Genomic DNA, 16,066 nt, shown 5'->3' on the forward strand with positions numbered 1-16,066 from the left:
CCTGGAAACAAGCAGTAATTTTAAAACATGGCATGGATGTTCAGACAGATTGTGTGTGTCGTGACTTTTGGTGGATAAGATTTAGGTATTTTATGGGGAAAGGGTTTTATTGGATGACAGTCAGTGATAGAGGGGATGGAAAGAGATTGCAGTTTAATTAAAATTCTAATCCCAAGTTTGACAATTTTTCTTGCCAGGTCAGCAGCCTGCATGTTCTGTTTGTGATTCCCATGAATTAAATGGGCTGACAGTCGTCAGCTTCTTTGGAAATGCCTGTAAATCCAGCTAAAAAATCAGAACACACCAATATGTTCCTGAGCAGCTTTGACCAGGGCTATGTCACGCAGCAGTTTTCCATCAATGTACATGCAGGAGCCTTTCCTAAACACCAGTTTAGTCCACTGCTGCCAGTGGTCAACAACAAACAGAAAAAGACCTTTCCTGCAGTAGGGAGTCACAATTATTGTCCTGTGCTGCTGAAATCTCACTGGCATGTTCTCTTTTTTTCCAGGTAGTTAAACAGTGTTGCCACAAAGGTAGCACTCATCTTTCACCAGCCATGAGGCTTCCCCTGCTTTGTGCCTCCGTGATGCTAATGAGTCTGTCCCAGTGCCGGGCTGTCAGCTTCCCTGAAGATGAGGACCCTATTAATGTTGTTGACTACCACTGTAAGTAGCGTGCCAGTGGTGCTAAGCACTGGGGAAAAGGTGGAATGGTGGGTTTGGGTTTGGTTTTTTTTCCTTGAGAAGTTTAAAAAAGAAGAGTCTGGTTTCTTTCCAGTTGCAATGTGTTTACTGGCTTTGTATCTTTAATAGAACACTTAATCATTTTCTTAAAAAAAGCAATCAGAAATACAGCAATAACTCCAGGAAAAAGAACATTTGCTGACATTAGCCATCTTTATCTCATTTATATTCAAGACATTACTCAAGGAATTTAGTTTAAACCCTTCTACACCTAGTATATACAGCTAATCAATGCCATATATTGATTCTTCAGCTCTATAATCCTGAGTGATGGTGTAGCCCATTTTTACTTGCAGATTCAAGGCAATATCCAGTATTTAGAGGACGCCCTTCAGGCAATGAATCTCAGCACAGACTGGACTTCCAACTGATGTTGAAAATTCGAGACACACTTTATATCGCTGGCAGGTAATTTTCCTCCACTCAGTTCATTAGATTAAAATTCTTTTCTCTTCTGGTTTTGCATTAATGTGTAAAATTCATTTAGAAAAATCTGCAGAATATGATAAAAATTAGAATTGGGGGAGGACTTCCCAGAGAAATGCGCCGTATCTATGGCCAGTGCATGAAAATTGGATTTGAAGGCTGCAGTTACTGTAGTTATGCTAAAACCAATGATCAAATACTCTTTTCCCTCTTTTATATTACTGCCCCGATAAAACCCTCTCCTGATCATTTTAAACTTGGACTGACACATCAGGGATGTAGGAAGTGAGGATAACTCCCTTGAATATTTACAGTCTGGATTAGCCTTCAACAGAGTGGAAAGGCAGAGCTGGCTAGCTGGACACTGTAGGTGCCATCTAAAGACCACACCAGTAAAACTCAAAACCACCCCAAGTTACCCCTGACCAACCTTTCTCTAAACACAGACAATCCATAAGCATTTCTTTGAAGTTTTTGATCTAACAATGCTTTAAAAATAGATTTATTTTATCAAAACTAAGGCAAATTAATTAATGTATTTACTTGTTGCTTCTTTCTCTTTGCAAACAGGGACCAAGTTTACACTGTAAACTTAAATGAAGTTCCAAAAGCTGAAGTTACTCCAAGTAAGGTGAGTAGATAAAGGTGCTGGTGAGGGAGAATTTTCTTTGGGTTTAATTTTTTTAAGATTCTTTGGTGGAAAGGAAATTAAATGCTCTTTTCTGGTTTGATTTAACAGAAATTAACATGGAGATCAAGGCAGCAGGACAGAGAGAACTGTGCTATGAAAGGCAAACATAAAGTAAGTTTAGCACATGCAATATAGAAAAGCAGCACTAATGTTTATTACATACTTTAAGTCTGCAATTAATACATCTTTCTCTCTTTTCAGGATGAATGCCATAACTTCATTAAAGTCTTTGTTCCAAGAAATGATGAGATGGTGTTTGTCTGTGGAACAAACGCATTTAACCCTATGTGCAGATACTATCGGGTAAGAATATTGAAGATGTCATGAATTTGTTACTGGGTTTGCTTGCACTAATTCTGCTAGAGCAAAGACATCCACTGTGGTGGGAGAGTGCTTCAAGGTGAAAGAGCAACAGAAGCCAATGTGCCAAATTAAGTTTTGTGGAAAAACAACGTTACGCTTCTGTGCCACTGTACAAAATAGAAACGACACTATCACCCATTTATTTTTCTTCTCTAGCTGAATACCTTAGAGTATGATGGGGAGGAAATTAGTGGTTTGGCAAGATGCCCATTTGATGCCAGACAAACCAATGTCGCCCTCTTTGCTGGTAAGAATGTTTGCTTGTAATGACTCTAAATGATTAATGACACCAAAGGAGCCAGAGAGCTTTTAAAGCGAGCACAGGAAAGCTAAAGGTGTCATGGTGCCCCTGCTCTTAAATTTTTTAAAGGGCCTCCGAAGGATTAGAAGCTGACCTGTTAATAAATAGGTTACAGCAATTTGGGGAAGAGTGGCAGTAAAGAAATGGAGAAGAACACAGGCTAGTCAGAATTCTGTAGATTATTAAAGGCCTCTTAATACCACGTTTTCAACTTCCGTTTTAGATGGCAAATTGTATTCGGCAACAGTAGCAGATTTCCTGGCAAGCGATGCTGTTATTTATCGCAGCATGGGGGATGGATCTGCCCTAAGAACAATAAAGTATGACTCCAAATGGATAAAAGGTAATTTGGGGAAGCGTTTTCCCATACACGTGGCAAGCGCAATTTCAGTGTCCCGGAGGATCAGGTAATTCACAGCCAGCGTGCTGTACACATAGGCTGCAAGTGGCAGCATACAGCCAGCGCTCAGTGCAGCGTGATTGCAACAAAAAAAGCAGTTTAATACAAAGAAAGCAAAATTCTTGTTAAAAGACATTAGTGGTTGAATCCACAGTAACAAAGTACCTCAGCTGAAATGCAATTTCTGTGAGGCCCTTTTACAGTCCATTAGCCAACATTAAAGACTTCGAGTTCATTTAAGCTCCAGTGCACCCGTATTTGAACATCCGCAAGTGTCTGGAAGGCTGGAGCTCCCGTTAGCTGGTGTGGACCTGTGGAGGAGCTGCTAAGTCACACAGTGTAGTAGGTGTCACAAGCCAGTGGAGTATTTCTTTGAAGTAACCTTCTCCTTCCTCTTCCTTACAGAACCACACTTCCTCCATGCCATAGAATACGGGAGCTACGTTTATTTCTTCTTCCGAGAAATTGCTGTAGAGCACAATAACTTAGGCAAGGTGGGTATCGTCACAGCAAGCTGTCAGGTAGCCACGACTCGTAGAACAGGAAGATCATCCTAAAGCAGCACCAGTAACAAGCACAGTTTATTATATCAAGCAGGGACTAGTACAAAGTTCACACAGTTTTCCCATTATTATCATTTACAGCAGGACAAAAAGAGACATAGAACAGGGCTTTCTTCCACCAAAAAGCTGTTTTTATTCTCTGTGCCGTGCTGTGAGGCAAGCTCACTACAGGTATCTTTCAGCAGTGCTGTTGTCTTAGTGCTGCTGTTGCCTTAACGCTTGTGGCAAGTAATGGAAAATCTGAGGGTTTTTTTCATGCTTATTAAAGAAACAAAAGAAAACAACACAAAAGAAGAGTTTCAAAGAAGTTTCTCTAATGTCCCTGGATATTGAATAATTCAGTCATGCCTGTACAGAGTATAATACTCATGCCTCACCACGGAAGGATATTCTATAATAAATTATTAAATCCTTTACACATGGTTAATTAAAGTCTTTAAATCTCACTAACAATATGATTTTGAAGGGGAAAAAAGGGTGGGGACAAGCTGCAGAGTTGCATTTGCTTGGTGATACATTAAAATGCCTGTGCACTATGAGCTAAACACTGTTTGCTTTCCTCCTTTCTATGCAGATAAATGGCAGCTTCCTCTTAACAGAATTATTTTTGCTGATTGGTTAACAGCTCAGAAACAAGAACTGTTGTTGCCTTTCTCAAGTCTCTGTCCCTTTTCTTTTCATTCTTATGTTGGTTTTGCCCTTGGCAGGCTGTGTATTCCCGTGTGGCACGCATATGCAAAAATGACATGGGGGGGTCCCAAAGAGTCCTGGAGAAACATTGGACATCCTTTCTGAAAGCTCGGCTCAACTGTTCAGTTCCTGGGGATTCATTCTTCTACTTTGATGTTCTGCAGTCTATCACAGACATAATAGAAATCAATGGAGTCCCCACAGTTGTCGGTGTATTCACCACACAGCTTAACAGGTGAGAGATGATCAACCTCACATCAAAGGTAGTTCTCTGGTTCTCTCTTGCACTGAGATTGGTGCCATTGTAGTCTGAGTTCTTGCAACTATTTTTCTAATTTTACAGCATCCCTGGTTCAGCAGTATGTGCTTTCAGCATGGATGACATTGAGAAAGTCTTCAAAGGGAGATTTAAAGAACAAAAGACTCCTGACTCTGTTTGGACAGCTGTACCTGAAGACAAAGTACCAAAGCCAAGGTAAAAGGTTCTTACTCATGATGCCATAATATTGTCCTTGTAAAGAGCTGCCTTAAGTCAGCTGCGCTCTTCAGTGTCTTGTCGGGTGAAGACCAAAGCAGAGCTTTACACTTCAGCCATAAGGATGCTCATTAGCAGGCTGCCTTCTCTCATTAACTGAAATACCAAGAGGAAAATTATGTTCTTCTCCTTTCAGACCTGGCTGCTGTGCAAAACACGGCCTAGCAGAGGCTTACAAAACCTCCATTGATTTCCCAGACGAAACACTCTCCTTCATCAAATCTCATCCTTTGATGGATTCAGCTGTTCCCTCAGTCATTGAGGAGCCCTGGTTCACCAAAACACGTGTCAGGTATGACACCATTCAAATATAATGCATGTGAAAAAGAAAACAAGAACAGGCTGTTAATGATACACCTTTTGGTCTCAACAGATACCGATTGACAGCAATTGCTGTAGACCATGCTGCTGGACCCTACCAGAACTACACAGTCATATTTGTTGGCTCTGAAGCAGGAGTAGTACTTAAAATCTTGGCAAAGACCAGGCCTTTTTCTTTGAATGACAGCGTATTACTGGAAGAGATTGAAGCCTATAATCATGCAAAGTAAGTATTACCAGAACACCTAAGCTCTTCATCTAGCACTTGGTACCTGGCTAAAAAAAAACACTGTAAATTAAACCTGACTCATTATGACCAACATCACCACTTGTTTGTCATTTCACAGTGTTCCTCGTGGTGAGTCACCTGAAAATATTTGGTCACTTGCTGTTTTTCATGGGTTGAGTGAACAGCCTAATTCCACTCCAGTGACGTCAGTGATACAGTCTAATTCTTCTGCAGATAGAACACCTCTTACAGAATACAAAACACCAGCACTATCTGCTGCAGTTAAAAAGGAGTGATGAGAGCTTAGCTTGAGGGTTTCTCAGGAGTCGCCAATAATCTATAAACTCCAGCTAATAATGTTAAACTTGTTTATTCTGGTGCAAAGAATCTGTGAATGGAAGCATTCCAATTAGACTCTCCAGGTGTCCAATGCAGGACTCCCATCTTGCTCCATCACGATAGTTATGCTGACTGAGAGAACAAAGAAAATGGATTTGGATTTTTATTTTCTCCTACATAGTTCAGCGAAATTGTCACCTAGCTGTAAATAAGAGCCAGAAGCTGGCATTTGATAACCCACAGGTTTTAGAAATCACTCAGTGAAGACCACTAAGTTACTTTTCTGTATGTAAAAGGAGTCATCACTGTCTACCCAGACATAAATAAAATGTTTGTGGTGTAAGCACAGCACAAAGTGCTGCAGTTACTCAAACAATGGCCTCTCATTATTTTTGCTGCACAGGTGTAACACTGAGAGCGAGGAGGACAGAAGAGTCATTTCCCTTCAGCTGGACAGAGACCACCATGCTCTGTTTGTGGCGTTCTCCAGCTGCGTCATTAGAATTCCTCTGAGTCGGTGTGAGCGTCACGGCTCATGTAAAAAGTACGGCCCCATTCCTGAACTCCCCTTAAAGGAAGGGCACCAACATCTCTTGGGAAGGAAGTAAAAAAAAAATGCATGATTTTTTGGGGTTTTTCTCTTGCAAGGGCATGTATTGCTTCACGAGACCCATACTGTGGCTGGTTAGAACACGAGGCATGTGGAAGAGTGACACCAGGCATGCTGTAAGTACTGCTTTTCAGATTAGCCTGACATCTCTACATATGCTTTACAGACCACATGAGCTCATATCCTGTGCCTGTTCCCTTGCACTCAGTTAATAAACCTCCATGTTTCTAGGGATGCTTTTGCTGCTTATGTATGTAAGAGACCAGGATGCTACAGTCTGACCTAATTCTGCAATCTCTAGGTGAAGACTTGCTTTCAGTGGGAGTTATACATGTGTGGGAGGACAAACAGACCTGTAGGAAGAGCAGTTGGAAGCAGGAAGGCAAGAAATTGCTGCCTACAGACCCGAGCAGCTCAGAGAGGACAGTACACAGTATTGCCTTCCAGGCACGCTCATGGCCAGGGCACAGTCAGTTGCAAATATGAAAGCACAAGACTCACAGTGGGAAAAGAGTAAGATTTTGCCTCCACGCTGGAGCTTGGGTGATACATATGCATACCAAAGGCATTTGCACAATGAAGTCTGTAATATGCAGTGCATTAGCAGCAGTATCTTCAAAAGAGGCTTTGTAGCAGCCCAGTGCAAACTTTAGCATAATTGGCTGGTTGTATCTAAACCCAAGAGCACGCCCAATGTAGAAGATACGATGAAGCTGCTGTGTTGGGTGGTTTTTTTTCCTATTTCCCATCATAAGCACGTATCTAGAGTTTTAAAGCCTGGGTATAACTAACTAACTCGTGCATTTTGTAAAACAATTTTTTTGGGCCATACACTTGCTCGTGTATCTGTTTCCATTTGCTGATTCCAGAAAAACAAAAAAATCACTATTTGTTTCCCTACTAATACTGTTAATTGCAGGTTCTCTTTGTTTGTTTCATACAACCACAGCACTGGAGCCTATGTACAAGATGTCGAATACGGCAACACAGCGCAGCTTGGGGACTGCCACGGTAAGGCACAGCCACTGCTGCGCGGTTCCGCTGTCTCAGCTGTAGTCTGTGGCCACACCTCACTTACTTATGGATGTGAAATTTACGATGAGCTTTTCAGTAACACGATGAACACATCACCAGGTGTTGCTGTGAATGTTCACAAAGCCCAGCTTTTTAGCCCTGGGTGGCAGAGCTTTGTCTTTCTTTCACCAGTTTACCGCTATTTGGGGTCTACAGCAAAGTATTGAAGAATTTATTTTTTGTAAGCAGTAATATTTTAGCTTTTTATTTTCCATTACTCAGGTCTGAGATCTTTTCCTTTCTTTTCGTTACTTTTTTACTGATTACTTGTTCCTTTAATTCTTTTAGAAATTTTGCCTACTACAGCTACACCAGATTACAAAATATTTGGCGACCCAACATCTGGTTAGTTTTTTTTAATTTTTTTGAATTAATGACCTTTACTTTCCTTCAGTTCAGCATTTTCAGCCCTTTTTTCCTTCCTTTTGCCAGTCCTCCATTTTTGTGCTTTTACTCATGTTCCCACTGATGGTAAAGATAGTCAGACTCTTCTCACTCAGCACTTCACCCTGTGTAGCCGCATGTTAACAGCTCATTATTTATTGAGACATCTTTTATTAAAGAGCCTGATTAACATAGATGACATCTTCACTGCACGAAAGTCCACTAAGCTTTACTCTTTATCCCCAGCCATGCATTTGTGAATGCCCTATCGGTCATCTCTAGTAGATGAATGGCAGAATTTCATCATCTTCCTCCTTACCTCTCCTATCCTCTTTTCCTTCTTCCCCAGCAAGCTTTTTGCACAAATACACATTTTCCAAAATGTGTATTTTTATATTTTTGAAATGTTTTAAAGTAGTTTGTGTCAATGGAAAAATTTAACATCACAAACTGTGTAGCAGAATGACGACTTGTGTAGACAGAGGTGGCTCAGGAAAAAACTTCCTGCGTTGTTGCCAGATGGACTTTCACATCCTTCTCACATCCCTCAGGGATTTTTCTAATAGCGTTTTCGCCATCAACCCCTGGGGTTCAGGGAGACCCAGTGTGCCTCTGTTGAACTTGGAAGCAGAACCAGTGTTGACTTCAACAGGAGCAAGACTTATTTTCCAGTCTTTTGCTCCTGGAACTTGGTCTCTGCTTTCAAACTGAGGGCAAATTTTTGACAGAGAAATAGGAAAATAACCTATTTGTATGTTAAATCTGTCAGAGTGCAGCAAGGACAAGAACATTGTTCTGCGTTTTGGTTTCTGATATTTGCACTTCTACAACTTGACAAGAAGTAATGTTTGAGACAAATATTTACCCATAATGTAAGTTAGAGATCTCTTAGGAAAGCAAAACAAAACACAACTGTGTTAGATGGCAATGCTACCTTGCTTGCATGAGTGTTTATCAACTGGATTTTCAAAGTGGACATGAGTACAGATGAACCTTATTTTCAAGCCCTGAATAAGTGTGCTTTTGAAGTCAGATTTCAAGCCATTCATGCCTAAACCTACTGGGACAGTGAACACAAAATACTTGAGTGTGCAAAGTACTTTTGATTCTAAACCCAATTTGATGTGTTTACTCCTCATGCATTTTCACATAGGCTGTGGTGGTTCTGCTCTGCAAATGTACTACAGAGGACCCAGAATCTATGTAACATTGTTTCGTAGGAAGCATTACAAAATAGAGGTTAAAAACATTCCTTTCATCCCCACCTGTAGAAATGGCTCATTCAGCAGTTCCCGTATACCATAATAGCACTAATGGAGCTGGTTTCTCAGGCGTAACCTGTCATGAGTGTCTGTCTTTCCAAGTAACTTCTTTTTGTTTTTTTTCCAAAGATGTTTAAAAGGCAGCCAAGTATGTTGTCTCCAGTGAAGAATATAGTGATTCAGTAAAATAAGTTGTGCTTTTCACCTCTGCCAGTTGCTTACCTTAACTTCTGCACTGCTCTCATGTTTGACTTCTCTGGCTTTCGGCTAGCAGCTGTTGATGTTTTAATGTGGGGTTTTTTGTACTTAAACTTTTGAACACATTGATTTTAATCAGCCCTCTGTCCTTCTGCAGAGTCTAGGGGGGTTACATTATTCAATGAGTTGTAATTCCCATTAAATACTGTCTCCAGCTATAGCTTAGATGTGCCATGAAACAGTGAGGAAAGCCTGACTGTAATACACATTAATAAAAATCTGTTTGCCACCACAGACATGGAGTTCTCCTCAGCTTCCATTACCACAATGGCAAGTATCCCAGTTATATCACCTAAAGTGATTGGTTCCTGGAAACCTAAAGTGACTGGCTCTCGGAAATTTGTAGTTCAAGATGACCCAAACACTTCTGATTATTCTGATCCATTATCAGGTGTCCCAAAGGGTAAGGCCTTACCAGGGAATACATTGCAGCTGAATGGAAACCTGATAGTCTCAGCATTGTCTAAGCCTTAAATGTAACAGCCATGATTGTGGGGCTGTGTTTTACACCCATTTCCTGTGAATATGCAGACAGTGCAATCATGTTTTTCGTACCTACTTATCTGGTGTACAAAGTGCTGCCTAGAGCTTATAATGGGAAACACAAATAATAAGCTCAGCCTTTTATCCGGGGTGCTCCAAAGCTCCCATTCAAATCAGTGGGAGTTCTAGGTACATTAAAATACTACATTTGAGTTACCTGCACCTTTAGTGCTTGCTTTCAAACCAGTCTAGTTTAGATAAGACTGTTAGTCCTCATGAATGATTGCGTACAAGCGCTTAATGGGGTGGGTTTTTCCAGTTGGTGGGGGGTGGGAGCAGGAAACAAAGCACAGCTCCATGCATTAAGTGGGACATATCCCAAACTCTGCCAGCACCTTGTTTCTGAGGAGTGGGGGTCAGATCTGAGTAAAGATGTGCTGAATTTTTATTCTCTGGCTATAAGCATAATTCTACAGATGATCTCAGTACATAGACACACGCAGGTTTCAAGCTGAACAGAGACACATATTCTGCATGTAATTCATCTACTGTGGGTATTCTTTCAGCTAAGTGAACCTTTGGGTAGGCTCTGATAGCAACAAAGGCACTAAATCAGTAGGACTATTGCAGTCAACCAAAGAATCTAGAAGCTTCCAAGCCTGTAACCAAAACTTGATCAGTACACAGAACAGCCAGGTGACAGACATGTTTGCACAATTCTGTATTTGCTGAAATCTCACCGGCCAACCCCCATGTGTGTTGTATTGCCATTCACCGACACATATCAGGTTTCCTATCAGCCATTCTGGCAGTGCATTTCTCATTTTGATTTGTTGCCGTTCTCCATTTTGCTTTAAGTTTTTGTTACCATTTGCTCTTGATTCTGAATCACATCTTGTGTTGTAGCTATTAGTGAACTTTACTCATGTTTTCTTTCTTCTTCTGCACAGTGCCATTAAAACCCGTAACCCTGAACATTAACAATGTTCAAAGGCCTTGCCTCTAACAAAAGTGAATCTGTTCCATCCCTCTTGCTCTTTCATTTTAACATCCCTTGGGATAGTTAACAGAATTACTTTCATTAAAAACTAACATTGTCTTAGCTGCAAGATGTCTGTGGTTGCTTTAAAAATCTCAAAAGTCAAAGGAAGCTTCTTAATGCACAAGTGAAAAACTAATCCAATATTTAGATTCTTAGTCTAAATTAAATTTTACCATTCTCTAACTTAACCTTGCAAGTTGTTGGGTTTTTTATTATGCAAGTATTTATGTATGTTCATTATTGACTGAAAAAAGAAGAAAAGTTAGTGCTCTAATAGAATGTCTTAATTTGAACTTCAAAAAATGTATGTTTATGTAACACAAGGCGTACAAGTTCCACACCGTTATGACATTAACGTAGCTATAGCAGTGCAGTGTGTACATTACACAGTTCTACACAACATTTGCATAGTCCTGTCTCTTTTTTTGATACTGATTTATGAATTGGGCAGAAAATGGAGAGAGAAATCCATCCATGAGTTATTAATTGCTGTCTGGCCCAGTAGCACCTTCTAACCTCAATTTTCCAGCAGAAATCATTAATGTTAATAACATACAGGCCCCTATTTGTGAGCTGTAAAGGAAATTTGGGGACAGGCTAATCTGAGCATAGGATGAGGAGAGAAGCTTCGAAAAGCATTCTTTGCTACCAAAGCAAATGGGCAGTCTTCACTGAGACTGATCAGTGCTCAGAGAGTCATTTTTGTTTATAAAACTATTTGCATCCACCAGTGCTGTGGATGTGGGATGCCACTGAGTCCCACCAGCACTAGGCACAGGGCACGCACTTACAGACACTTACTAACTTCCCTGAGGGAAGCTGCCGCCTTCTGAAACACGTCCGTATGAAGTACCTGTAGATTCACGATATACCACATGTCTTTTACAGGTGTAAGGTGGGAAGTACAATCAGGAGAGTCCAACCAAATGGTACATATGAATGTCCTAATCACTTGTGTCTTTGCGGCTTTTGTCCTGGGAGCCTTTATTGCGGGAGTGGCCGTTTACTGTTACCGGGATCTGTTTGTACGGAAGTCCAGGAAAATACACAAAGATGCAGAATCGGCCCAGTCCTGTACTGACTCCAGCGGGAGCTTTGCTAAACTGAACGGGCTGTTTGACAGTCCCGTCAAGGAATATCAACAAAACATTGATTCACCCAAACTTTACACGAACCTGTTGACTAGCAGAAAGGAGTTGCCACCAAACGGTGATACGAAGTCCATGATGATGGACCACAGGGGCCAGCCTCCGGAATTAGCTGCACTTCCAACTCCTGAATCTACGCCAGTTCTTCAGCAAAAGACCCTGCAGGCTATGAAGAGTCAGTCGGACAAAGCGCACAGCAACCTCAACGCTTCTCGAAAGGAAACCCCGCTAAAGAGCCCTCAGTTTTTTCCTTCCAGTCCTCCACCCCACTCTCCTCTAAGTCACGGACATATTCCCAGTGCTATCGTTCTGCCCAACGCCACCCATGACTACAACACGTCTTTCTCCAATTCTAATGCGCACAAGGCAGACAAAAAGATGCAACATATTGATCACCCACTCACAAAACCATCCAGCAAAAGAGACCACAGGAGGTCTGTTGATTCCAGGAACACCCTGAATGACTTTCTGAAACACTTAAATGAAACTACTAGTAATCCCAAAGCAATTATGGGAGATATTCAAGTGGCCCACCAGACTTTAATGCTGGATCCAATGGGAAATATGTCTGAGATCCCACCTAAGGTTCCCAACAGGGAGGCATCTTTATACTCTCCTCCATCGACTCTTCCGAGAAACAGCCCCACAAAACGAGTGGATGTTCCCACCACTCCTGCAGTACCAATGACCTCTTTGGAAAGACAGAGAGGTTATCACAAAAATTCATCACAAAGGCATTCAATATCTGCCCTTCCTAAAAACTTAAACTCACCAAATGGTGTTTTGTTATCCAGACAGCCTAGTATTAATCGTGGGGGGTACATGCCTGCCACGGCAGGCACAAAGATGGACTACATGCAAGGGACGCCTGGCAGCGTTCACCTCCAGCCTTCCTTGTCCAGGCAAAGCAGTTACACGAGCAATGGCACCCTTCCTCGTACAGGGATAAAGCGGACACCCTCCTTAAAACCCGATGTGCCACCAAAACCCTCATTCGTTCCTCAGACAACTTCAGTCAGACCACTGAACAAATACAGTTACTAGGACATGGCTGTGCTAAAAAAATGAGTGTGGCATTGACCTGTACAGGTTGTGAGGTGACGTTGTGGTAGACACGTAAGACAGAGACTCGCTTGTTATTACAGAGAACAAAGTGGCCAAAGAAACTGTCTTCAGCAACAGCTGTGTCTCGCCACATGTAGCTGTGGCAAGACTTCCTGGTCTTGCCAAGAGCAAACACACAAAAAAACAAAGGAAAGTGCTGGTCATTACATTTCTTTTGTTTGGAGCTAAGGAGACATGTAGCACAACGGGGTGGGGGCTACTTTACTGTTCTAAATAGCTAAACAAAAAAAGTTCTTGGGGAAAAAAAATCAGTAAGCAAATACTTGAAAAATGGGTTCCATTTTAGACTGCCATTAGGCGTGGTCCTTCCCATTAAATGTGAACGTTTTAATATGTATGCATTCACCTTGCCTCTTGCACAAATGTCAGAAAATGGTAATGTCTCAAAGAATATCTGGGTTAATAATCAATTTGCTGGAATTCAGTCTCTGGCCCAACTGTAGCATTATTATGTTTTTCTCTCCGTGTGTGGCACTCTGTGCCACAGATAAAGCTGTGCGTGCGTGTGGATGTGCGTGTGGACTGTACACGCTAGGATGTACTTAGATTCCCATCGCATCTTCTATGCTATGGAATTGTTTACATTGAGCATGACTGAACAAACAGATAACTCTGCCTTCTGCAGCCCGTTGGGTTCAGTTTGGAGACAGCAAAGGACGAACTGCGTGTCTCTGCCAGCCCTCTGAACGGTAACGCCTTGGTGAAATAGTCTCCCAGTGACAGAGCGCAGACACGTTTAATTCTTCATAACTCTGTAATGCTGCTATTGATTCAGAGCTGTGCATTTCAAATCTAGTGTTTTGGGCTGGAACGGGGAGTTTTACTGTGTTTCCACAGTGCCTCCATCCAGTACCTGGCCACTGTGAACTTGAGCCCCTTCACTTCTCATTGAGGGCAGCTAATAATCAATTCACTTGGCAAAGGCCTGTGTAACTAACTAGAGAAGGTTATGTTTTTGTTGCATTTAATAATGCCCTACACGCTGATAGACTCTTGTCAATAAAAAAGAGGAAACACTAATTGGCCTGGCAGAAGCAGCCTGTGAAAACTCAACAGTAGTGCAATCAATTTGTTTTTGTTGTGTAATGTAAGGTTTTTTTTTTCCAAAGTCATGCAGGTAATGACAATATTCTGTAAATAGTATGTGTGAGTTTACCTGAATCTGTGCATTTTGTGCCTTATTCATGCAAATGATAAAAGTACTAAAAAAAAAAAAAAATCCTGTCAAGTGTTCTCACTATAGCACATATCTCCTGAGTGCCAGTTGTAAAACCTCCAAACAGCACCCAAAAAAGCGAAAAAAAAGGCAAAAAGCAAGAATAATTAATGGTAACTAAAGGCAGCCTACAATCCAGGAAGACAGCAGCATTAAATCACCTTACCATGATAAACATTCCACTCCAGCTCTCTGAAGGATCAAACAGTTATAATGTGAAATCAAATGAGGTTTCTAGGGTAATGGAACACCTGCTAAAGTTGTGTAAGCTATTTAGTAGGTTTTACAGTATCCACTTGCAGCTGATGTTCACCACAGATGGCTATTTTAGCTTGCAAACTACACACTACCACATTGTTTATTGAACATAACTATAGAAATAACTATGGCAGAGGAATATTCATGAATTAGCAGGACAAATAACTGCAGTGGGTTTCAGAGACGGTGGAGATTTATATTACGTGTTCAAAGGGGAGAAAAGGTTACTCACTGAAAACTGGATCTCTGTAACTGAACAAAGAATAAAGGATAGAAGTAGTCATTTTTTGCTTGTAAGGCTGTAAGGGACATTTATTTCCTGAGACCTCTGGATCCAAAAAATCAATGATCTCTCTTCCTAAACACTTCTATCTTGCAACTAAAACACTACAGATTAATAACTATTAAAAATTTACTCAGTTGTCAAAAGACACAAACTGATCCGAATTCACTTTACAAATATTAATTAATACAAACTTGTGTGAAATCGAAAGATAAATGTATGTGAACCCTGATAACCTCCTGTAACATTGTGCTGCCTTGTAGATGGTAATGTGAGTTCTCTCAGTATTTATGTTGAAATTTCTAACATTCAACCTAGTCCTTATTCTGTTAATTTAATAATAAAAGATGCTTTATCCATTTGTGCAAAGGTAAACGCAGATTGTATCTTTTTTAATGGTACGGCATAAAAAAGTAACCCTTAAATGAAGCTGCTCTATACTATAGAGTACTTTAACATGTATAGATATCTTGTAAACTTGTATTGTGGATGTGTAAATAATACGTTCTTTGGGTTTTTAACACCGCATGTAAAGTCAAAATAAAATATTCCAATGTACTGAGTGTCTAATGTCGTTACTGGAGAAGTCAGTTTTAGGTGCACTGTTGTTGGGATTACAGGAGAGGAGAACTTTGCTTGCCTGCAGTAGCTCTGTGAAGGCAGAGACATCCTCTCGTCAGCTGTACAGGGGACTGGCAGAGGCAGCCGGCGGCATGTGCAGGAGCCCTTCCATTTCCAGAGCAGCCACACGTTGACATGCGTGTTCTTGAGGAAGTGTCTGCAGACGACTTTCAGCCTCCTGAGTTAAATATAAAATGTGAAAGTGACTGGCACGCAGTAGGAGGGAGTAGTACAGTCGGGGTTGCTCGTATGACACGCCAACAAGAGGCACTGAATTTGAAGACTGACAATATATACCCGTAGGAAGCCTTTATTGGCGCTAGAGCCAGGTTTCAGCTGGGCTCTGGTTCTTGCAGACCTTTCTTGTTAAGGTTAGAAAAATACCAAGATAGTGTGTTCTTTCTAAAAGGTAGGCTACAAAAAGATAGAGATCATTCCTGGGAAAATTAATTACCAACTTTACATAGCAGGACATTCCTAAATACTTACTAATGCTTCATAATTGAAATTCACATTTCAGACAGACAGTAAAGCCCAACAGAACTACACATGCATTTAGCATGTGCCAACATCACATGTAATTTTAAAATAAGCAGGGTAATTTAGCATCAGAAAACAAATATATTCTTTTAATTAAAAACTGATTTTAGATAACGGATAATTTTTTTATGAGATTATACTGTCAAGGTATTAATCAT

The 16,066-nt window shown here is 40.9% G+C and overlaps 1 protein-coding gene across 1 annotated transcript; it reads left to right on the top strand.

Annotated features, from left to right (window-relative positions):
• Positions 1-559: 559 nt before the first annotated feature.
• On the top strand, positions 560-15,305 carry SEMA6D (semaphorin 6D; the record flags this gene model as incomplete). The annotated part of the gene is made up of 18 exons (XM_084267980.1): positions 560-668; positions 1,043-1,154; positions 1,743-1,803; positions 1,912-1,974; positions 2,065-2,166; positions 2,383-2,473; positions 2,751-2,870; positions 3,333-3,421; positions 4,198-4,415; positions 4,524-4,655; positions 4,852-5,007; positions 5,089-5,262; positions 6,008-6,148; positions 6,253-6,330; positions 7,134-7,225; positions 7,577-7,633; positions 9,428-9,595; positions 11,606-15,305. The coding sequence occupies 18 exons, from the start codon at positions 560-562 to the stop codon at positions 12,907-12,909; spliced, it is 3,267 nt and encodes a 1,088-aa protein (XP_084124106.1). The 3' UTR covers positions 12,910-15,305.
• Between the last annotated feature and the right edge of the window lie 761 nt (positions 15,306-16,066).

Source organism: Gallinula chloropus (genome assembly GCF_964237585.1).
Source record: "Gallinula chloropus genome assembly, chromosome: 9".
Classification (NCBI taxonomy): Eukaryota; Metazoa; Chordata; class Aves; order Gruiformes; family Rallidae; genus Gallinula; species Gallinula chloropus.